The 26,156-nt window shown below is 34.9% G+C and overlaps 1 protein-coding gene across 1 annotated transcript in view; it reads left to right on the top strand.

Moving 5' to 3' along the window:
- CNTN5 (contactin 5) overlaps positions 1 to 26,156 on the top strand; it is a 315,435-nt gene that overhangs the window by 61,585 nt on the left and 227,694 nt on the right. The window contains exon 2 of the mRNA XM_030234928.2: positions 18,726 to 18,944. Coding sequence (XP_030090788.1) covers positions 18,726 to 18,944 — 219 coding nt within the window. The remainder of the gene's footprint in view (positions 1 to 18,725; positions 18,945 to 26,156) is intronic.

Below are 26,156 nucleotides of genomic sequence, written 5' to 3' on the forward strand. Positions count from 1 at the left end.
TCTTGTTAATAATTATGTTCTTTATGAGAAAAAAAAATAAATTGTGTGATGAAAAGAGTGTGATTTTCAAAAGATTGTGAATGTTCACAAGCTGCAGTAAAACTGTCTTTTGCTGCACCTTTCTGGTGAGTGGTTAAGTGTCTGACTGCTATTAGGCTGCAAACTTGGCCCTGGAAACATTCAAAATGCTGCAGTGCTGAATAGTCAAAAAGCAGAATTCTAGCTCTATACAGTACTGCTGAACTTCTGAAATCATCAGTTTCTGAATCTAGCCAAGGAAAAGAAATATGTGTGTATGTGATCAGCCCAGATGAATTATCTCACTTAGCTTTCCAACCCCAGGACCAAACACGAAAAACTGTCTTCTCCTAATCATATTTGAAGAGTAAAAACCCTGAAAAATATGCATAAAAACCCAATATTTGTTTGCAAAAGTTTTCCAAGACAAAAAGAGAAGCTACATTGTTCAAAGAAACCTTTTGCTGAGAGCTAACTACAGATGGTGTACAGTATGCCACTCCTCTCTTTCATAACCAGGAATTTCTGACAGTGACATTTTTCAGTGAAATCTGATTATAAAATACTTACTTACAATTATATCAGAGAAGATTTGTATGAAAAAGAAATTGAAAGTTTTTAAAAGCTGTTTTGAACACAACATACTACAGTAAGATATAAATTTAAAATATAGAACTTTAAAGAATTAAGACATCATCTCTTTCCAATCATGTGAATTATGTATGCATACAGTATGACTGATTGTTTAAAGCATACCAGAGTTCAGGCAAAAATATCTCAAACCTTTTTTTCTTTGACCCTTGTGCTTTAGGACAGACCTGAAGAGCTCAATTTTTTTCTTTTGCTGATCATGTCCTATATCTGCTATCTAATCATCAACTGAAATTTCTCTGCTTTGACTAAATTAAGTTTATCAGTGGTTTGGGTAAATTTCTATACCTACCTATAATATTAGATATTAGATCTGACATCAAGTGCAGTCAGGTTTCATAAAGAACAACCCAACTTCCTCTATTCTACCTGCTGGAAAAGCCCTGTAAGCCTAGTGCAGGAATATTGACCCATGAAGAAACTACAAATTAATTATTTCCCACTTACATAAGATTTATTGTACAGATTCTTAGTCAAAATCTACATTTAATGTTTTGAACGCAGGCTAGTGACAGGAAAAAAGACACTAGTCTAGGATAATTATTAAATACCACATCTTTCTTTGGAATAAGTTACAGTTTGGAACTTTGCCTGCATAAAAAAATTAGAATTTAACTTGAAAGAGAAACATAGCTCTTCAGTGTTGAATATCCAGTCTGCTTGCATGCAATTTCATAGAATTATAGAACAATTTATGTTGCAAGGGACCTTAAAGTTCATCTAATTTCAGCCCTTTTGCCTGCACCCTCTGATAGACTGGTTTGATCAGAGCTCCACCCAGCTTGGCCTTGAACATTTCCAGGGGTGGGGCACCCATGACTTCTCTGGACAGCTTGTTCCAGTGTCCCACCACCCTCACAGTAAAGAATTTCTTCCTAACAGATACTTTCCAGTTTAAAACTCTTCCCCATTTTTCATTTTTATTCACTGCAAAATTTATAAAAATAATATTACATACAGAAGAATTGCAAATAAAACACAGATGCTCAAAACATTTTCTTGGTAGATAACTAGCAGATTAATTTCTTATTTTTAAAATAACTGCTGATCAGTTTTAAACTGTCAGTGAGGAAACTATCACCTGATGAACAGCTGTAATAATTTTAAAATCATGATATTTTAAACTTCGATATCCCTTTACTTGCCTGCCTATCCAAAATATGCTTTTTGACATAATCAGTGCTCTGAAAATAGTTATGAAATATTTCATTTTATAGAAAGTTTCTACTCTGAAGTGCCAGTCGTTTGTCAAATTTACATGAGGAATATCCTTTCAGGCTGATAAAACCTCTCTGCAAGGCTGCCCATCTCTGTGTGATCTTTCCAATACAGAAGGCTATACTTAGACAAAGAACAAATGCATCTTTTTCTTCCTGCCCTAACATTTTGACATTAGTCCTGGCTTATGCTGCTCAGCTGTCATCACATTGTGCTTCAGAGAAAATCTCCATTCAGCACTTTCAAAATGTGATTTTCATTGCATTTCTCAGAAGTGCTTCAGAATATTCTTATATGAAGGAAATTATTATAAAAGATAGAAAATTTTTAAGAGGGAGACAGACCACCTGAATCACCACTTAAAATTCAAACATGACATAAATCCACCAGTGGACAACTGCTTTGTATTATGAGCAGGCATACAGAGCCAGGGGTTTCTTCTTTTAGTAAGACTCACAATAGCCTTTCTTCTTTTAGTAAGGCTTACATACAGAAATTCTCATTTCAGTGTGACCAGAAGAGCTGGTTAAGATAAACAAGTGTTCAGACTGTTCACTGCATTTGGCTTGTCCTCAGTTAGTGTTGTATGCATGTATTAACATGAGAGCTGCTACTCTTGGGATCATTATTCTCCTTTCTCAGAGAGCTTAGACTGTCCCTCACAGTACTGGCCAATTTCAACTCCAGTTGAGCTTTGGACACACAAATTTTCCCCCTTACAGCAGCAAAGAGCTGCATCTCAGTGGCATTCCATTGTCAATAATACTCCTAAAACAGAGAAAAAACAATACAAAATGAAATGATTGAAAGCCACAAAAGCTAGAAGAAATATATTTTCCTTAAGTGTGAATAAATGTTTTTGAGTGCAATGAATTACTCTCTCTATATACACTTAAAAGATTCACCCCATCATACATTTTTCTATTTAATGTTTTACCTTATGATATTGAGGTATTTTTTTCTATTAAACCTAATTTTACATATGGTTGTGTCTTTAAAATGAAGCATATGATATAATTTTTTTTGAAGCAACTGTGGTGTTCCTATTGTAAGATTAGAGCTAGCAGGAGAAATCAGTTATAATGCTAATTCAGCTAATGTTAGAAGGACCATTTCAGTGTAAGAGGATCCCTAGAGAGGGCAGAAATTGACTGTTAGGCTGGATCTGTGCAACAGATACAAAGATACTGGGAGATTATAAAGCAATAAGATGGATGAAGACTGGTGTCCTTTCAAATAAGAAAGGGTAGAGTCACCCAAAGAGTTTTATCAAAAATCATTCAGGGACAACCAGGCTTTGTTTCACTGACTTAAAAAAGGATTTGCATTTGCATCAGCAAACACTATTACTTGGCCTTCTAATTACAAAGTCTATTTTCAGTTTACACAATGGGATTACTGCTTGCTAGTGAAAGGTCAATTTCTGTCCTTTGGATAAGAAATTGGAACCTATTTGGAAAAGTTGGATGTATTTCATTGTTTCAATAGCATCATAGTATCTAATATTTTATCAAGCAAATGACATTAAAACTTCAAAACTCTTGCGCATCCAGCAAAAGAAACGTTATTTTTGTTAATTCTGTGCTTGGAATCAAGCTCTCATAACTTTTCTAGGGAAAGAGGGTGGCTATGGAACAGATCTCTCAGAAATTTTTCTGAGTAGTTTGTCTACTTATGACAGTTAAAATAGCCTGCAATGACTTCAGTTCTATTTGTTTGACTTTACACTGCAGAGGTGAATGAGTCATAAGGTGCCTCTGGTTCTGATTTTGAAAGCGAAGAGAAATAAATTGCTTCCTTACTCTTTTCCTAGAACAGTAAAAAAATTGTGCTTAAAAATTCACATAACTAATCTTTATTTTAGTGGGGCTTTTTTTGTTTGTTTGTTTTGAAGGTAGTTGATTAAAAACTCTAGAGACAAGTGCAACTACGACTGATGCCTCAGGTTTTAGGTTTTTTTTTTCAGATTCTGTACTGCTTTAGTGTGCAGTTCTGAGCTTCATATTAGGGGATGGTAAACTCTCTTCACAGAGTAGGTAGAGAAAACAATTCCTTCTCTAGCTGGGGACCAAGGACAAATGATCCAAATTTCAGGCCTGAAAGCATAAACAGTGGGGGATTGAAGAGAGAAAAGCAAGAAGGATGGGACTTCATAAGTTAAAGCTATAACTGGACAATTAGCTCCAATATGTTGATGGACCAGAACTTACAAAAGTGTGAGACCCCGTGACTGGTCGTCCATTTTTGTGACCATTTTGGGTTCATCCTGGGTGTAGCCCTGGTTGGGCTCTTGTGTTCCCAAGGTGTATCCACTGAAGCCTTCTAATAAATACCTACTTTATTCTTTAGTTCTGTCCAGTCTCTGTTCTAGGTCAGCCTTCACAAGGCATCAAGATGTGAAAATTACGTTGTACGGGCATATGGAATAATAAGTTGTGTTTGATTGGTAAATATATTGTTTGAGACATTGAGCAAAATACTGTTTTATAAAGTGGGCTGAAGAAGAAACAGTGCAAAAACCTTCATAAACTGTAGATTTTTGCAGTTACTAGAAGGTGCTTAAGTAGCTTTATGTGGTTAGTAGTTAGGTGTATATTGTACATGCTCTTACACTGTCCTTATCTCACAAAACTGCATATTTATGTTACTTACATGTGTGTATCAGATGGAAATTTAGAAAAATATACTCAGTGGTGTTCTTTATGTCAGATAAGTACTTGCTTATTTATATATGTTTTCATTTATTTATGTTGCTAAAATAATAAACCACCAGTACCTAACTAGAGTTTTCAAAATGTTCCTTGAAGATGGAATGTTTCAAATTTCTTCTGCTAATCTTTTTGGGTATGAAAGCTTGCTAGTCCTTCATAGCTGTAGATTCCTCTTTGCCATGCAGAGAATCTTATGGGCCCATGAGAGTCCAAAACACATTGACACGAATCAGACTCTTACAAAGCAGCGCCATAACCCAGCAGTCCCTTACATCAACTACAAGCAGAACAAAAATTTTTACTTTTGGAAATCTCTGAAGAAGTTTAGAAATCCACAGCACATACACATCATTTCCACCAGGTGAAAGCCACTTCTCCAAAAAGTAGGTAACGTTTGTGTAAATACTCACTTGGTACTCACTGGATGTGGATTTAATATACTCTACCACTCTCTATAAAATCCTGCACCATGGGCTTTTGTATGAACATGTACATTAGGTGTCTGAGATTTGATTATTTTGATTTCTTCATCAAGTATGTGACTGAGTGTAGTAAATGTTTTTATAGGTCCTTATTTGGAAGAGAATAGATTTAGGTTTTTCTTGAAAATTTTATCATTAAAATGAGGTACCTGAGTCTGTCTGTGAAAAACAATCTAAGATGAAACCCAAGTTCACAATGGTAATATTAGACACTTAGTGTTTAAAATGCATAATGAGTATTTGCTGATTAGATTCAGTTTGTGCTTTTCTAGAGTTTGAACCTCAATCTTCCCAATCACAGAGAAGCTTCCTAACACCAAAATACGTTATAAGTGGACTCTCAGGAGTCTAGATGTTCCCATTGCTTCTTTCACCTCTGTAAATAGCAAAATATTAATGGGAGCAGGTCATTTAACCTATGATTTTTACAGCACAAGGGTATGCTCTCTATGCTGAATTCTAGAATCAGTCTTTCTTTTGTGTTTAGTAAAGATTGATCTGAAAATTAAAAAGAACAGGGGCATGAACAGGTATCTCACATATATTATGTGAGTGCCACATGTAGCTAAGCTTCTGGGTATTCTAGGATTGTATCAGTATTTAAGAAGTTATTTCAGAAAAAAAAAACCTTCCCAAATGATATATCAATGTAATTTTTTTTTTTCATTTTGGTTAAAAAGGTGTCTTCTAACTAAGTAATACTTAAAAGAAAATGTTTTTAAAACTCCAGAATAAACAGGTGAACTGTTTCCACTGTGGGTGGAAAGCTGAGCAGTATGACACAAAAGGACATTTATTTTTCTTCTACATGGAAACTGTTATATCCTTAGGAACATTTTCTACAGAGAAATTGACCTCAGGTTTTTATGAACAGCTCCTTACATGATGACAGCCCTACCTGCTACAATTCATATCCTGAAAGAGATAGTTTTCAGATTTATTTACTTCAGACTATTTTTTTTTGTTATTTTATCTTTTCAAACTTAGACCTTTATTGCCACAGCAAGTTCATAAAGCAAGTTCATAAGAATCCAAAACCTGACTTGCAGGAACAGACCAGAGGAAATGAAAAAACATGTCCTGTGATCTATTGGATTGTTACTCTTCATAAGCATTGGTATTATTGGCAAAAACACAATTTACTAAATCATGAGAAATCTGGATTACTACAAAGAGAATTGAAGACCTACAGTGTAACTGTAAAAGACAGTGTCTATATTTGAAGGGTAAAAAAAAAAAAAAAAAGAAGAAAAATTTATTTCTATTACCTTTTTAGCAGGAAGTTTTTCCTTTAGCCCATGCACTCTTGAAGAGATACCAATGGGCTGTTTCAGAGCAATTGATGATGCCTTCATATGGCCTATAAAAATTAGACATCTTTCTATAAATACCCTCCATGTCATCACAGCCCACAATTTTTGTCTGGAATCAGTGTGTTCTCTAGAAACCACTTATAAATACACCAAAATCTCAAGCAAAATTGGCACTGACACATGTTTCTTCTGGAAGTCTGAGTTAGTCATAGTGTTGTGCATGACTCTTTTGTGGGATCTGCCCATATAATCAGGAATCTTTGAATCTTTGACCTTCTCTTTCTAGAATCACAGAATGATTTCTGTTGAGAAGCACTTTTAAAGATCATCTAGTTCTAATGCTCCTGCCTCAGGGTTTTGCTAGTAGTGATTTGGTCTGGAAAAAGGAGACAGCAAAGAAGTAGTAAGAGGAGCAGAGTGTGGTTTTGTAAGCTCTACAGAAGTAAACTCCTAGGAAAGGTCACAGTTGGGCATTTGTGCTCTCAATCAACTCTGTAGCTATGTGATGGATGTAAGCTCAGCTGTCTCAGTGTAACTGCAGCAATAGCCTGGTGCAAAAATCTTTGAAAAGGGATTTTTTGAAGAAAAGCTGGTGGAAAATCTTACTACAAATACAGCAATGTATACAAGCAAGAGACCTTTCTTTTCTTCTGCAGTGTCTATATAGAAAAATTGATGTTGCCTTCCAAACAGACAGAGATTTCTGTTTTGGGACCTTTGGACATTTACACAGCCCATAGGTAAATTTCAGAATTGTCACCATCGCCCTGTGTATTCAGATTTCAAAATTTTGCAAACTCCCTTAGAAAAAGATTTTCATTCAAAGGTCATCAATGTTTTAAATTACTAAGCACAAGAGAGCTGGTGTTATTTTTTTAGCCTGAACCATGTATTTTTAGAGGTTAAAGTAATAGCAGCAGCTGATATTTATTTTTTGCTGTGTTAGTGAGTGCTCATCAATAACCTAATGGCCATATCTGATTCTACAAAAAAAAAGCAGGTGTTTTTGCTAAGTATCATACAGTACATCTGCTGGTGTAGACTTTTTATACTTTTTAGAATTATTTGCTCACCTGTATTCATGGACTGGGTGGAATCTTGTCCATATAATTATTTATTAACTCTAGGGATACTATGCTGGTGACTGGGTATTTTGCTCTTGTTTCTGTTGTTGCCAGTTATAGGAAAGTTACAAATGTATCCAGACAGACTTTAATCTTTATTGCAACCATCATCAATATCCTGTGATTCTTTTAACTTCTCTGTTTTCACTATATCAGATTTTCTGATTCTCTTCATGCATTCAATATTCCCTTCTGCTCTACTCTGTTGGCAGGAATAAAGTGATTTTGGTGAATTGCAGAGGAGAGAGACACAACTGAACCACTTTCATTTTCTTCTTAAGTCTATGTATCTTCCATAACCTAAAATTTGACAGTTTCCCTCCTGTACTTATTTATTCTCTTTCTTTTCCTGGTTCCAATGCTGTTTGGTGTCAGTCATCTATGGGGAATGTGAGAGGATAAAAAAATGAACGTAATATCGAAGTTTAAAATCCTGCAGAGATTTGCCTTCTTATGTGGTTCCACTGGCTAATAATGAGCATAAACATAAGACACTCTCCCATTTTAAAAAGTTGTATTTTCAAGTCTCTGTGCTTAGGGAGAGTGAACAAAATTTTTCAGTTTCATAGGGCCTCCTCTTTTCTTCCTTTGAAGAAAAAATGGAGATTGAAACAGTTGGATAAATGCAAATCTTGTTAAACAGCACAAGAAATGAATGAACCTCTTTGATTCTGCTGCCCACAGGATCAGACCACAAAGTTTCTTCCCAATAACTTTCTGCATTCCAGAAGTTCCCTTACAGAAGACAAAGAATGGAGGATGGAGAACTCCGGCATCAGTTGTTCCTAAATAACACTTAAAAGAAACAGTCCTTCCCTGCTGCCACCTACCAAGGCTTTCAGAAATTCAATTTGCATTCTGTGTTGACAGCTAAAAAGCACAGGCATAGAAATATCTGACCCACACAGATTCCATACAGCAGCAGGGATAAGAGTTTTGCTCTCTTTGAGGGAGCCTCTCCAAGGTGTTAAATTGTAAGGAAGGAAGCAAAAAGGTTCAGGCCTGGGGAAATGAGAGAGCCAGTTGCATGCTCTAAAATTTCTCTGCTTAAGTTCCCTCCCCCTAGAGAAAATCACAAAAATGTAAACAAATGAATAATAAAATATAATTTTTCTATTTGTTTGTCCTCATAGGACAAACAAGGGCTTAGGGAGATAATACTAAGGACTTAGTTCTACCCATTTATACACAAGGGATGCAAAATTAATTAAAAAGACATGAGGAAAAAAATATATTTGAATCCTCCCAGATATGCCTTTATGATATTTTCCTGTAGGACAAGAGGGCCAGCAGCTCAAATAGTGTTTAAGAATGAAATATTAAAGCAGTAACTGTCAAAAATGCAAACCTTTTTCACACAAGAATAAAATTTTAGAAGTATGTCTAGGAACTGCCTGTATGTCTGATGCAAGCCAGCTTAGTAATTTAAAGCATTGCTTGACCTTTGAGTGAAGGCCTTCTTCAAAGCGAGTTTGCAAAATTTTGAAATCTAAATACACAGGGTGATGGTGACAATTCTGAAATTTACCTATGGGCTGTGTAAATGTTCAAAGGTCCCAAAACAGAAATCTCTGTCTGCTTAGCAGAAAGCACAAATTCTAAATTACCCACATGTAAGAAGCACATATTAGAAATACAGGGTTTTCTTGCTAAAATTAGGAGACCAAAGTGTCAGAATTATGCCATAGGTTACCCTGTGGTGGAGGTTCTACTGTCACAGATCTGTGGACTCCAGTCTGAAAACAAAAAAAAGAGAGTTACATGAAGATGACTTTCTTGAGTAATTAGGTCCACAAATTTGACCTGCTTTAGAGATAAATAGAGATTGAAACTAAGCTAAGAAAGATTTTATTGTGTTATTGCACAGTTGAATTTCCCCTATGCTTCATTAGAAGTTATTGTACCTTTCTCCCCTCAAGCTACTTTGCATCAAAACTGGGTAGAAATACTTTGGCTCTAGAAATCAAGTGCCTGTAAATGTGTCCCAAAATATGCCCTCCCTACTTGTGACTGATAGGTCTGTGCTGCACTAGCTGAAACCTCTCAGAATAGCACTTCTCTAAACTTAATTATTTCAAAGAAAGAGAAATTTCAGGTAAGCAGAGATTTTTCTCTATGATGATTGACATTCATTGTCATTTAGGTATGCAAAACCATAGATGGGAACATAAAACCCTCAGAATGCAAATTCCCTTGAAATGACAAGGCTTACTGATTCACTATCTTTTCTTTATGGAGAGGATTTTGAAATGAAAGCTATAACCTCAGGCTTCAAAACAGGCACACTAACTGTGTTTACAGTAAAGTTCCATATAACAAATAGATGATTTAGAATAAATCTTTCTGTTCAGTCTTATTCATGCTTAAAAATTTACTTATATGACAGCAGTAAATTAGGTTGCAGTGGAAAGAACTATTATAAATTCTCTTTGAAAGATATCTACATTTTAGTCAAACTTGATTGATTTCAAATTTTTTTTATTTAAAAATTCCAGCTATATTCCATGTTTATATATTTGAAACTACTTTTGAAATGGAAATCAGCTATAAATCCAAAACAATTCAGGACATGACAAGTCTTTTCTTACTGTTTCCCATGTGTACTCCTGTAAGTCCCTGACCAAACCATGTTACTTTGAAATATAATTCTGATTGCTTTAGAAAAGTTCTCTGTGTTGACTTCTAAAATCAACTCTGCTGATTTTTTTCTGCTGTATTCTGTGTTTTCATTGCTTATTAATTTGATGTACATATAGAGGCCACGTGTGTCTGTCATGCCTAACTGCAGTAAAATTTCATCTCCTACAATGTCAATGCTTACAGATTATTTATTTTTCACAGAGATTTTAATAATACATTTTTAGATTTTATTAGAATTCTGAATGAAAATTTAAAATGCTTTTGTTTGCCAGGTTAATTTTATTTTTAGACCTTTTGTTGCTGTCAGTAATAAGAAAACATGCTTTTGATCCAATTTCATAAATATCTTATCATGTATTCCTTCTTTTTAATTCCTAATTGTAATTCTTCTGGATGACTTTATTGAAACACGCGGCAAAGAACTCATGATAATTTCTTTGGAGCTGTAACAAGTCATTGACGAGTCTAAAAAGAGGTGTGTGGCTGCCCACTGCTGGATGGAATGATGTTACAGGGTATTTCCTTGGGCTGCATTATGATTTTGCCATATCATTTTGAATGTGGCTCTTCATTTGAGAATGCAGACCTCCATTCTCCCTCAAACACCCTGTAGAATAAAATTGTGAGGTTTCTCTGTAATGCTGAGATCTTGTACTTGTATGTATAATAAGTAAAACAGTTATAATCTGCCTACTTTTAACATGTAAAACATAATAATTTCCCTCTTGTATGTTAAGCATTATTCTTAGCCACTGGAAATTTATGTAATACCTTGTCCAGTTTGCTCAAATAGGCTAAGGAAATAGGCTCAAAAAGCCTATTTCCTCAAATAGGCTTTTTATAATATGTAAATATAAGAACAACACTTGCAAATTACCATAAACGTATATGGCACCTATACTGCCATTAGTTGACACGTCTTAAAGAAATGCTTCAATTTTCTAAAAGTTATTGAAAAAGCAACATTATTCCAAAAAGCTTCACATTCCTAAAACCTGCTGTTGAACTTGAAAATAAAAGTCTTCATTTCTAAACTTTAGGAAACCACCAGCTAGCTAACTTATCTCTTTTTCTGAGTGACAAAAGAGTTTTGTTTGAAAATTATATTAGTGCTCCTATTACTATCTTGAAATAATTCACTCTTTGTTGGAGATCCCTTGTACAGACTCTCTTTTCCTCATTGTAAAGAACTGTAGGAACAGCTCAAGTCTGTCTCCTTCAAGGAGCTGCTAGTCTGTCTCAGTGCCTGCATCCTTTTGATGGCTTTCCTTTGAATTTGCAAACACTTCACTGAGGGGGCCAGGGTCACCACCAGAACAGGCTTGCAGTTGGAAATGCACACAAGCAGGCACCAGGTCCTGTGGTTAAAACCAACCATATGAATCAAGAAGAATGAAGAATCACATGGAGAGACTGTGGGATGCTCATAGCGTGCAGATGTGCCTGGGTTACAGAATTACCCTATGAGAACACAAATGCCTGCACAGTGCACTCTATTTCATGGCAAATCCTGGAGGTTTCGGTGTTTTGAAGGGTTTTTTGTCTTTCATCTCTATTGGTACATCTCAGACAAGAAGACGAGACACGTTTTGGCATGTACATTTGCATGGCACTGCTGTCTCCAGACAGGAGGACAGTGGAACACTGTCCATCATAACAGGGTGGGGATTTTTTAAGTTTTTATTTTCTTTTTTTATTTTTAAAAACAGTTCAGAGGTGGCATAAAATACTGCCTCCTCAACAATCTGTAGATCTAGGTGCCACTTTAAGTATTAAAAAAATACTTTAGAAATGTTTTGCAAGACTCTTTGTCCCGAGCACGAGAATGAATTTCACTCTATGTGTATAGGAGTTGTTTTATTGCTACAATAGTTGTTTACACTGACAGTACATCCAGTGATTAATTCACAGGATTCCTAAGGGAAGACTGAGCCACACAAAGGTCTCAGAGATGCAAGGCAGGGTAAAGAGTGCACTGTAAAATATTTAGCAAATATTAAAGCAAACCACAAAGAACTACAGGAGGAGCCAAGGGTGGGGAAGAATATATTATCTGCCTAAAAAAAAAAAAGGTTTTTAACGTGGAAATAGATTTTTTAAAGGGGATGAAAGACTGTGCTTCCAATGGATATAAAAACACCAAATTGGAATAATATGTAAGGATGTGTATAACAGGGAACAGAAAAACTTAGATTACATTAGCTAATTGATTGATTGATTGCTCAATTGATTATTAGAATTTTAACTGCTTGAATATAGTATTAATAAATCAGCCAAGTAATTTTATATTTACATTTCATATTAAAATAGAAATTACAAATTTCTTCTTTCTGTGGATTGATCTATCATTTTTCCCCCTAAAACTGATATGCATATCATTGCTTGAAAGAAGAGATATAAATAAGAATTTCTCTCCATCTAATTAGTTTAATTGATTTGTTCTGAAATAGTTGACCTTTAGTACTGGGTTCTCCCTTCACATTCAGAATTGACAGCTCACTCTGATGATCATCAGCCATGGGGAAAATAAGTTAAGATTTCAATTAAAAGCATGCAGTGTAGGCTAATCTATGGATCTCACATTAGTAATGCTCAGTGTTTCCCTGCTAGAGAATGTGTATCATGTTTGGGCTCAAAAAATATCATATGGAAAGCACCTGAAGTAGTACTACAGTGAAATATATCTTAAAATTGACAAACCAAACCTACATAGGTGTCTTAGAGCACATGTTCATACATGTCAACTAATCACACCCAGTCAATAGCACCCCTCTTTCAGGTCAAAGATCACAAGGTATTTAAAATACGCAAATTCTTACATTGTATTTTTTGGATCCCCTCAGCTATCTTCACTGTTTACTTAAAGTCTTATTTGTTAGGAAAAACTGGCCTAAAATTCCTTTTTGTTAGACAGACAAAAACAATCCACGTGGTGGTAAAGTGTCAGACACACCTGTGGTCTTTAAGAATGCAAAAACCAGAAGTAATAAATGTTGAACTAGATGGAATAAAAAAATAATAAGGGTCTGTTACTATTCTTTGGAGTAATTTTTTTTCAATAATATCATTAGAAGAGTCTTCAAAATGTTTTATATTTTTTACCTCTAAAAAGCACTTTTCATTAGATGACTTCAGTGAATTTCAAAAAAAATTGTGTTTGAAGTCTATGCTATGACAGAAACACACTCTAGCTCATTTTCTTCACTATATTACATTAGTATGCTTTAAATGAGACAAAATTAAGTGTTTCAATAGAAAAAATATGACAATAAACTCAAAGCCTTTTTCTCAGTTCAAAACCACTTTACTTTGGACAAATATTTTGCCATAACTGGAATATATTATTACTTTTATTATTTGTACTTCTGCAGTCAGAAGCATTCTCTAGCAGAAGAAGTGTTCAGCAGAAGGTGTTAAGTATTAAAGTACCTTTTGTTTGCCCTGATATTTGTCATATGTTAGATGCAAAGTGGGAACAATTGGGCATATATTGAGTAATCTATTTGCTGAATTATGAGTATGAAGTGGAAGTAAGATGAAAAATAGATTGTTTTTTGAGTAGGAAAGGAAGCAATGACTAACTCTACAAAAGCATCTTTATATTATTCAAAATAATTCCTCATAAAAATTCATGACATTTAAATTAGCTCTAACAGTATAATATTCCAACGATGTTGATTCAATTGCTAATAGCCACGGGAAATATTCTTTACCATCTCTGAGTCAATGTTTTAAGTCTTCAAATCACTTCCTCTTTGTTATTTTAAAGGAAAATAAAATGCATCCCTAATTTTTTTTCCCCATGTTTGTCTACGATATTCTATGTTTTTTAATTTGATGCCTTGTATGACCAGATTTGTAAGAAAAAGACAACTTCTATAAAATGAGAGGCTACTGCAGATTTTCAAGCTAAATTATCATGAATCTTCCTTAAATAGCGGACAACTGAAAAGCTCAACAGAACAAGTTTTGGACTGAAGCTTTACTTATTTTTGCCAAAGAGCTGGCAAAAAGTATATTTTTCCCCAAAGAAAGACCACCTTTCACACATAACTTTTCTCCCTTTCTCATGCTATCATATCTGTGGTGAAAAGGGCTGATAAGGATACCCAATATATTTTCCTTGAGAACTTCCAGCTTCTAAGTCATCCCCCACTGCTTCTTTAGAAAACAATTCAAATGTCTTGATTTTTCACTCCTTTGCAGAACAACCAAGTATTTTGAGCAGAAAATGCACAAATTAAGCTTGATTAATTTATGATGAGAGAACTAGGGAAAAGGAGGCTCTGGGTGTACCTTGTCACTCTCTACAACTACCTGAAAGGAGGTTGCAACAAAATCAGGGTCAGCCACTTCTCCCAGGCAGCTAGTGACAGGACAAGAGGACATAGCCACAGGCTGCATCAGAGAGTGTTCAGATCGTGCATCACAAAGAATTTATTTGCTGGGAATGTGCTTAAGCATTGGCGTGCTTTGCCCAGGGAGGTGGTGGAATTGCTGTCTCTGGAGGTGTCAAGAAATGACTACATACAGGACTTAGTGCCATGGTCTCTTGTTCTGGGATTGGTCAAACGTTGGACTTGGTGGTCTTGGAGGTCTTTTCCAGCATTTATGAGTCTGTAATTCTATGATTAAGACAACTGAGATCTGAAAAATTGAAATTTTCTCATCTTAGTTATTTATTTTACTTTCCTTTACATTCTGTGGCAAGAAGTAGCCATTTATTGAGACTGCCTCTCATATCACAGGCCATTTTCCTCTTCCTTTTTCCTGCCTGTAAAGTGAGCCCAGCCTCATCACCTTATGCACTGACATCCAGAATCCAAATATTTAAAATGAGGTCTCCAGTGAAGGTTTCCATCTCATGTCTTGTTTGATTTTGATGATTTTGACAATGCAATATCAATAGCCAATGTCAATAGACAATGGAATGATGTTGCATTGTCTATTGCTTTCAGTGATAAGTGGGATAGAGTAGCAACTTTAGAATAACATCTCTCTCAGATGAACTAAACCACCACAGTGGGAAATACACAGAAGAGGATCAGATGAACTAACGAGTTCTTGAGAAATCTACTGGCTTCCACTTAGTTCTGGGGGATTTTTGTGTGTGTGCGTTTGGTTTGTTGGCTTTTGGTTGAAGTTTTCTTGTGTATGTTATTGTTTGGTTTTGGTGTTTTCCTGGGTCTGCTTTCGGCTCTTTTTTGTTATAGTTATTACAATTTCATCAGAAAAAAAATATTTATCCGCATTTTGCTGGTTTTTTAGTAGTGATCCTAGTTCTCATAGGAGATAACCTGGATGGACACCTTATCAACAACAGATTTCTGCTATTTTTGCATCTCTCTCCCCAGTTATTGTCAAGCTACTAGTCATTGAGGAAACCAATGTGCATGCACAGCCCAGAGCAGAAAGTATATGTCTGTTTAAAAACTTGAGGAGCAACACTGATTCAATCCACTGTGCAGAATGAATGCACATATTTCCATAAGCTTAGAAGACTGAAAACTTCCACTGAAACAACGTAATTAAAAGCTACAATGAAAAAAATGGGTTATCATTCTTAGTGACATTTGATTTAACATGCTAGCTGGCAAAAATACACAAATGAAGGTCACATTTGCAAGTATTATAAGACAGTCTACATTTTAATTAGATAGTTGAGAAATGTCAATGAGTTAGTAACTGACCAGGAGTCACTTATAGAAAAATAGGAATAAAGGAAAACAAAACATCACACCAAAAGTCAGAATCCTTTACTCTCTATAAAATTCAAACATTACAATAACAGTTTTCAAAGAAATTTTGGGGTTGATTCCATGAATTTTCCTTGTCACTTTTCTCTGTTAAAGAAAGAATGCATTTTGGTCAAATTACTGTGTGTCATTATTTGAGCTTTATTGAGCTATGCTGTGCCTTTAAAAACAAACTATAAAATATAACAGGGTGATATTTGTGGTTGATATTTGTACCTATGGACTGTACCCAAGGAACTTGGGTAAATTTTGCTGTCTTGTGATCCCCTTTCCCTCAGAGTTAGCTTTGTTCTACCACAACAGCATACATAAATAAAGTTGAATTTAACCTGACATAGATATTACAAACAACAGGAATAAAATTATTTCACATTATTTTGGAATTTATATTTTTGGTTTTTTCTAAGACCAAAAAAACCCCTCAGTAATCAGTGGAAGACAGGCTCTTTCAGGCTCTCTATTACCCATGGCACTGTTGTTTTCCTTGTTGTCTTGATTCTGATCAATCTGACTGAAGATCAGCATGTGCTGGAAATAATAAGAGATGTGTGAATAATTTATTGAATTGATACAGTTTCATTAAAAAAATTACCAAAATTATATCAATTTGCTGTTGGAAATCCATTAAGAAAGTTAAATAGAAATAGTCTATCTTAAAAGTGTCATACCATTGTTAAAATTACCATAAATCTGATAGTTCTAGTTCACAAAAAAATCACTGATTTTATTGTGGCTGGTTTCTAGTTACTTTATATCCTTACCATTTGGGCCTATATCTTCTTTATTGTGTGTGGCAGCTGAAGGGACTTTTGGATGTTTCCTCCCAAATACTTAACTTATTTCTCAGAATGAGACTAGGGAAAACATAATTTCATGGTGAAGCTCAAGTACAGCTGCATTTTAAGACCTACCCATAGTAGTTTTGATGAAATTTCTCGAGGATTTTTTAGGGTAGACTGGTAAAATAAAAAAGCACATTAGAGAGTAATATCTATATTCTCCAGCAGTTTAACTACTATGTACTTAAATAATGGAATGTATAAATTTATTCTCCCAAATCTCAGAAGTCTAATCCAAACCAAATTAAAGGAATAATTTTACTGTAAATAGTTCTCCAATAAAAATATATTCTAATTAAGGCACTGTAACTAGGCAGTTCAGAAGTCTAAATCTCTGAAGGTGAATGCTCAAATTAGGAAGTTGGCTTTTTTTCAGGTGAGTGTGTTTCTGCTGTAGTTGTCAGTAACGATCACAGGCTACAGACTTTGAGTAAACAAAACAAGAAGTCTTTCCTTATGTATAATTTATTAACCATTTCCAGTTATGTTTTACAAGAGAAACTTTAATCAGATACAGCTTCCCAGTGAGCATGACAGAGCAACTGGAGTCGGGGTGAAATTTCACACTGATCACTAATCCCAGCCAAACAAAGTAATTCTACCATAGAAGGTCAGAAAATAGATTACATATTACTATCATTTCTACAGGACCTTTTCACCATGTTGAGTGAATTTTGTATCCTTTCCTTCTCTTTCTTCCCATGGTACTCTGCATTTATACCATCTGAGATCTTGTAGATTCTTTTCTTCTTTCAAACCCTGAGACTACCACTGCAGAAGTAGTGTTCCCCACTCTGCTAGATAACAAAGAATTATAGAATCATTTTTTATATTTAAGCAGAAGAAGAAGAACTGCAGTCTTCCTAACTTGATAAGGCAGCACAGAAAAACTTCATTTCACAAAATTGACTACACAAAATATTTCAGCAAAAAGAATTTTTCAGGACTATTTAAGTGTTGTTGAATCCTATTTACTAGAGTGGCTCTTTGTGTTACATACACAAACAAAAAGGAGAGTCACAGCCTAAAAATTACAAATGTTACATACTATGCCAATGTGAAAAGGATGTCCCCTTTTTAAATATTTATCACCAGCAGAGATGACAGAACAGTGATCTTTTTTTCTTCTTGGCACTTCCAATTGTCCTCCAAAAGATCTGTTCTTTCATAGGCACTGGATATGTAGTCTGGATCCCTTTGCTCATCTCTGAATATATTTTTGAATGCTCTTCTAACCTCCTTAATACTGTTGCATTTTCAGGACAACTGATTTCAATACTTCTGCTTGCTTTGGTCCTGCAGATCCTGAGTTATAGTTTTTAATCTATTGTAACGTCTTTATATTTGACAATATAAAGGGACCAAAAACTTGAGCGCTCTACTTATTTGTAAACACTGAAATTGTAAATAGAGTCAGAAAAGGCAAAAAAGGGAACTTGAAGAGTCAGCAGAGGAGTTGACTTTAGCATATGTATGTTTTTGGGAAAAGCATTTGTGCATACATGTACTCTTGGCCCATTTAGCTAGCCTTCTTGATTTGCAGATTAGTGTTGAATTGAGAAGCACATTAAGTTTCAGTCAGTGTTTCTACATTGCACATACAAAGGGAAGGAAGGCTGTGAAGGAAAGATGGTGGCCTGGCAGACACTTTTCCACTATGAGATAGAAATATCATAGGGTCATAGAAATGGAATTTAAAGCATTGAAAGCTCATGTTTTCATAAGAAGGAAATTTAGTGAATACCTGATTTCTGTTTTGTGGTGAAGATGCAGGGAAATTTTCTTAGAGCTCCATGCTGCTCCCCAATTCTTTTCATAAGCTGGGTCTATCATCAAGCCTGGTATGTTGTTGTCACTCCTTTTATAGATAATTTTATTTTCTTTTCTACTGCTTAACCAAACATTCTTTGCAAAGTGACAGACTTAGTCTCTATTCAGTGGTCACATCTTGGTATTTTTGAATTTTTTTCCAGATCATTCAGAAGCTGTTCCTGGTCTCCCCACATCATATGCTGCTATCCTAAGAATCAAATCCGGTGGTTCATCTTTAGCCTCATTTAATTCAAAGAACAGACCACGGTTAAGCAGTCCTTCATTAGGAAGTGTATCTTCACCAGGCTGGAGGGGAGCCACCCAACATTATCACTCCCCAACAAACCTCTACCACTTCTCAGAGACCTTCAAACATGATGGTAAGTGTAGCCTCCCCCTCTAAAACTTGGAAACATTTTTCGAAATCAGTGTATTTTTGTCAGCTTACTTCAGTATTTCTCAATTTTGAATTTTGTTAAATGTCACAAGGTGGAAATTAGCTGCTTTTTATTAGGTTATTCAGAACAGCCTTAAAGTCACCAAATAAAAGATCCTTTCTTAAAGATTCCTATTCAGAATTGCTTTATGCAGGTGTTGCTACATGAAAATAGCAAACTAATGATTTGAAATTCCATTACAGCACAATTACATCTAGTAGTAAAATCTAAGCCACTTTTCTTCTCCTTGGAATATTTTTTATTTTATCATGAATGTCAGTAATGTAAATTAAACATGAAGCATAAATCATACAAAACAACTTTTTTCTCTAAATTATCTCTTCTCTGTATTAAACTGAGTCATGCATGTCATTATGTGCATGCTTGGACAGAGTTTCTGGTGTGATGTGTCATTCACCTCTAAATGCAATAATTCATAGGAACAAGAGATATTTTCCCAGGTTTGGTTACATTTTGAGGAGCCACATTTCTAATACTATTTCTTTAGTGACAATGATTCCCTGAATTGCAGTCAAAAAAGATAGAAAGCCAGAAAGAAAGAAAGAAAGAAAGAAAAGAAGGAGAAGGAGGTGAGGAGGGAGGAAAAGACTAGAGGATACATAAGCATATTATAAGTATATTCCTCATTTGCATCTATGGATGTAAAATAGAAAAGAATTGTGATTTATAGTGTGAATGAAATTCACACAATATCATGAGTGTGACAGCAGGTTACTTTTTGACTCTGCAAAGTCTTTTTTTTTTTCCTCAGAAAATGTCTTGCATTTATTGAAAATTAATGGTTTATGCACGTGGTTTGTGTAAGAAAATGGTTTATATACAACCATAAATGTGTTCCCATAAATACAATCATATTCAAGCATAAATGTGTTCTCTGAGTAAAGTTTGATCTAGAAAAGAAACAATTTGATTCTGTCAGCAGCTAAATTCTGTTTGATAACATTTCTGGGATAGGGGCATGTTTCTACATTTGTCCTTCCATTGTAATATTCTTTTAGGCAGCAACTAGAGTGAACTCAGTTTTTCCCCATTCACCAGACACTGAAAACTCCTCCCTGACAACCTTTAAAAACAGGTTAAAATTAATGTCCATTATTAGAACTGTAGCCTATTATCCTGATCTTTTACAGCATGAATGTCTAAAAACAAAAGGAGAAAGCAAAAAACATGCAGATTATTTGAATAATATAGTGCAAGATAGAACTAGAAATCCTGGCCATATCCTGAAAGCACAGTGAGATCATAGCTCAGGGATGATCACTGTACCATAGATATGATCAATGATTTAGGTCAGCAATCATGACTCTCCTCAAAACATTGGGGCCACATTGCAGCTCAGCAGCTGAGATTCATCAGTTTCTAAGGAGCAAGTGAAAAACCACTGGCTGTAGACAAAATTGTACAAGGGCCATTCCTCACAAGGCCTAATGAACAGAGTATTTGGCCAAGAAGAGGGGAAAACATTCTTCTAAAGACTCCATAAAATAGCCCTAGGAGACTTATTTCGCTGACAGATCATGGTACATCCAGCTGTGTAGACACTTGTAGAAATAGGTAAATCTGAGGGTGATTTTAAAACACCTGGTGGTGTTTTAAAAGCCCTTGATTAACTGAAGTGCCTGCATAGCACAAGCTTAGGTATGAGACAGTATTTAGAAAAGATCAGCACATGACCAAGTAGGATAATCTGCATCATCTAAGAGGACTTGAACACATCTGTCATGGCAGCTGAATGTAACTTATTTTTCTAAACCTCTCTCAGTTCTGTTAATAGCTTCATCCCTGAATAAATATCTTTGATATTTAGAAACTGAGAATTTTGTACAGAATATTATGAGAATAAGTGACTATTTCAATTATCTATTATTACACTTGTATTTCTACATTTCTTGCTTTTTATTTAGTCTAAAAGTGTATTTTTGGTTCTTTTTTTAAATTTCATTTTATTTTTACAGGCCTTGAAGTAAGGATATTCTAGTTATCCTAAAACTGCTGTGTGATGATAGAGTTTAGTGGTCATATTTTCCAGCCAAGGCTTCCTAAATGAGGAAATGTTACAACATGCTGTGGTAATAAGGCACCACTGCTTCAAGTGAGAGGTCATTTTTAGGAAGAGACAAAACATGGTTTAGATTATTATAATGTAGAATTTGCATAATTCAAACGTCTAATATATGGCATAAATTCAGGAGTGAAGTTTGATCATAAAAAAATTCCCAAGAATACTTTTACTAGCTGCTGATTATACCAGTTCTCAAGTGACTTCTCAAATTATTTCCCAGCAGACATGTTCAAACACCTGACATGGCTTGTAATAAAGATCCTTTTATACTGACTTGATGCTGTTTCATTTGCACTTTCAATTCAACATGTGTTTCCTGATATCTTAAATTAAAAGAGCTGTGCTCTAGCTCACTGCTGACTTTATCTGGAATTATTTAGTGTAAACATGCAGCTCAGGCAATGTGGTCCTTCTCTTCAAACTATGTATCAATGTGTAAAGTCATGACTAAAAATGAATAAAAAGTATGAATTATTCAATAAATACTCTTGAAGAATCATAAAACTGCAAACTCTTATATTTTCTTACTGTTCCAAAAACTTTTGGAATTGCTGCAGTAAAGATAATTGAACTTAACCTTGAATAAGGACTCTCTTTGTCCTTTCATCTTTGGTTTGACACATTTTGCAAGAAAATGAAAAACAGAGTCTGTCACAACTGAAAGTGTTTGAATCAATGAACCCCAAGACATACAAGATCCGAATCTAATTTTTGTAAAATGAGAATTCCTGTTTCCCCACCATCTACTAGATTCAGCACTTACCAGTCTGAATTATAGACACAAACTACTAAATTTTTTTCTTTTGCTAAAAATATTTTACAACATTTGATTCATATGGCATGCACTTTAGATATTATAAGCTAAATTTAGAACAGATTTATTTGTTTCAGAATAGAGAAAGCATTTTGAAGAAACAGTAAAATCTTCTATCATCTTGCTCATTAAGCAAATAAACATGTCTCAGAAAAGGTAAATCTGAAAATATGAGAAAATAATTTAATTTTCTTTGCAGTATAAACTTAATAATGCATGTACTGTACTATGTTCCACCATGCAGCACACTAGAATCAATATATACACCTTGAGGCATGTGTATCAGCCTCAGTTTATCTCAAAAGGAGTCTCAAAGTTTCTCAGCTTTCAAGTTGACTGAAACACAGTTTCACAGTTTAAAAATTAAAGTGTTTTTTAGAAATGCATATTTTACAAATATAATGTGTGCATATGCATGTGAATATGTATATATATATATATATATAATGTCTCTGCTTCTATATATGCAAAATAAATATTGTAAATTTCAGCAACTTTTGTTAATTTCAAAATAAGGTAAAGAGAGATTTAATCACTGGAACATATTTTGCCTTGATGAATTTATGGGATTTTATTTTAATTTATTGAAATTTTGAAATATGTAATATTTTGACGTATGTTAGTGATATTAAAATGAATACTATTTTTTATTTCTTAGGTGAATGATTATGTCATAGGACCTACCTGTAAAATAAATTTTGCCACTGAAGTTAATACAGTTTTTCAGTGTTTAAAAAAAAAAACCAAAATAGCTTCCAGCTTTTATCTGGGGAAAGCAATAAGTTTCCATTTAAATCAGTGTGAATATACATCAAAAATATTTCTGAATATACTGAACAGGTTTCCTGTCTGGTTCCATGATAACAAAGGTACTCAGATGATACATAAGAGTCATCACCTGAAGTTCATACAAGCATAAACTGAAAACCAAGAATGGAAAGAGAGAAATTCAAAAGCAAGGTTGATAGTGAGTAGCATCATAGTGTGATCCACCTATATCAAAAAGAATCTTTCAATTTCTAAGACCAATCTGAAATGAAATGGCTCTGCTTAATTTTAATTACTTCTTCTTATATGTAGATTTCAGCAACATGTATAGCCTTGTCAACAACAATTTCTTCAACCTTATTAGTGTGTCCTGAACACATTAATACCTAGGTCATTGGGATGTAGTTTGGTCTGCCCTGTGTCAAGTAGGTACTTTTCTGGATAGGCCCTGTATGATAGACTACAATCATCTGTATTTTAGGATGGAAGTGATCCCTCATTTCTATCATTTCATATTCCTTGCATAGCTTTTCTTTAGAAAATTCTTCCATCTCTACATGGGCTCAAGAAATCCTTGAAACATGGGGGTGGAAAATAGAGCAATAGGAAAACTTTCTTCCTGGTCCTGTTAAAAGTGCACCTAAAGGGGCATGAGGTAAAGAGGGGGAGAAGACCTGAAGGAATACTTTCTTCCCTCATATACAAAGGCTGCCTGAGCATATCCTGTCACATAATGTGTCTTCTATTTCTCCCCAGCAGTAGTTCTGACTGAGAGGATGGCTCCAAGACTGATTAGGCCAGTCACCTATTTTGGAGGGTACTTATTTGAGAAAACATTTATAATTACTTCATTCCTTTTCCTCTTAAGAAGTACAGCACTTAGAATTATCAGACACTTAAAGCTATTGTGCCAGTGCAGCTCTAATGCAGGAGTTTGAACAGGGTCATATTTCTTTCCTGCCCACTTCTGTGTTCCCAGGGTTCCAGGAATTAATTCATTTTCTCAGTGTATTAATTGACCTGTATTTTTATCAACAATGGTGGCAAGAAAGCAGCTGTTGAGGAATTACACTATTTCAATTACTACAAGATTTAAAGCACAGGAAACTTTATTCTCATCTGCAGTTTGTTGTTATGATATCTGCATTGCTCAGAAAGAAGAACTAAAGAACATCTGATTTTTTTTCTTCATCAGTAACTGAGAGGGGGAATGAAAGTATGAAAGAATGTCATAGATTAGGAGACAAACCACACTTTGGCTACTCTCTGATTTGCAGGATACTGATTCCAATTTATGTTCTCATGAGGATTTAAATACTTGGTACTAAGTCACATGTTCCAGAAATTTTATGTGCAGAGGTGCTGTAAGGAAAACACTGGCACTCCAAATTTAAGCACTTCTCTGAAGAATTTAAAAGAGGCATGATTTTTATATTTTGAATGTTTTCCATGTCCTTGCCATTCTTAAAAGTGGTAAGGGGATGACAAACTAGCTGTTGCACTGCTGGTTGCAGCGCACACCTGTATTCCCAAGACTTTGTGGTAAATCACTGTTCTTAAATAAGATAGCACTTAAAGCAACTAGTTTTCTGTATCCTATTCAGTAAAATAAGATACATGTATCTTATTTTACTGAATAAGATACAGAAAATTTACTTTTTATTTAGTAAAAGCCTCTATGAGGAGCAGAAATATTTCCCTTGTGAAATTATAATAGTAAATTGAAATATATGCATGCTAGTATTTATGTTGAATATTCATTTAATTTTATGTTCTTGATAATTTAGAAAGAAAAAAATAGGTGTGGAGCTCAAATCCTGCCATGCAAACTCATGAAGGACTGCCCTGTTGAAGAGTATGGGTCACAGTTAGCTGTGACCTGTAGGTGAAAAAAAGCATGGGTGCAAAAACCCTGATGCCTTTGGATCCCTGAAGACATCAGAAAACATACCTGAGCTTATATATCCATATGTACAAACATATATACATAAACACAACAGGAAAATGAGGGCAATAAGGATAAGGCCAGGGATAGATCCCCAAAAAGACCACACAAAGCAGAAGAGCCAGCCAATGGTTCGTGAATCAGAATCATTTTATTCAATGTCACACAGAGGGGTTGGGTTGCTCCCTTCTCTGTGGCTTGAGGGGAGTTCCCAGCTGTCTGTGGGACCATGGCGTGCTGCAGGCTGGGGCTGGAGCAGTTTCCTTGCCCTAAGGTCGATGGCTGAGTCAAAAGCTGCAGAAATCTCTGTGTGAGTGGCTTAGGGAGAGGACAAGAGCATGCCATGGTCTGGTCCTGCACCTAGCCTTGCATCTTTTTCTTCTCTTTCCAGCAGTCCTAGACTGTGATATCATATTTTATCTCCAGAGTCCCTCCAAGGGAGAAGATAAAATCATTAATCTTCATTAATATTCACCCTATCCATATGCCTACTAATCTGCATGAAATAACACTTAAATCTAAAGCCATGATTTAGATTTGTTATCCTTAATTAATTTTTGGTTTTTCTAAACTCTCTCTCAATGTCAGTTCCGTTTATTTACACCTACAGTCATTAGAAGTTTTTTTTTTGGGCAATGAAAGAAGTAGGTGACCAAATTATAAAAAACACACAGTATGTTTGTACCAACATTATCCTTTCTTAAAATAATTTTTGCCAGCTGAATCCATTTCCCCTGTAGCATTTTAAGATGTACTTCTCAAAATTTATAACTGCAGTTATTTTGTCTTCAATAATATCAGTACGTATCAGAAGTCATTTATTGTGATTGATTTGTTTGTGGGTTGGTTTTGGGTATTTTTTTCTAAATAATGCAGATATTTGTTCCAGAACACACATTTCTGCCAATAAACCCAAGCAAAGCAATGCAACTACACATTAATATAAATATGCAAAACAGCAATCCATGCTCTTTTACACAGTCCTACAAGTAGGGCTAATAAGCTGGAAAATTATGGGAAGGAGACACTACTAATTGCTTCTGCTCTTATTTGATTTTAATCTATTCCAGCAGAAGCATACACACCTGATGATATAGGTATTTTCAAAGTCTGCATTTGAATAGTAGTGTGAAAAGACAAAACTGAAGTGTATAAAAGTGTGTAGTCACTAAAAAGAAAGCTTGAAATGCATAATGGGGTCTTATGTCATCTTTTACTGTATGATAAGAGAGTTGGGAAACCTCAAATGGAAGAACTTAAAGACATGGAAATTTGCATCTCAAAACTAACGTGCTATGACCTATATCTCCCACAATTCTCATCCTTTTTCAGACTCCAAGTCTTTCTTTTCTGTACCAAGACTTGTAGCCCCACGTACCTTTTCCTGTCTACTCAGATTTTCGGAGGCTGTTAGCCTCAGATAATATGATAAAGGTTATTATTAGTATGACAAAGTATTACATTCATATGATAAGTTCCCAAAACTGTGAAGCCATAAAGTGGTTGAAGCTATGTGGAGTTGGTAAAACAATGTAGTAAATACTT

This window comes from Serinus canaria, chromosome 1 (genome assembly GCF_022539315.1).
Source record: "Serinus canaria isolate serCan28SL12 chromosome 1, serCan2020, whole genome shotgun sequence".
Lineage (NCBI taxonomy): Eukaryota > Metazoa > Chordata > Aves > Passeriformes > Fringillidae > Serinus > Serinus canaria.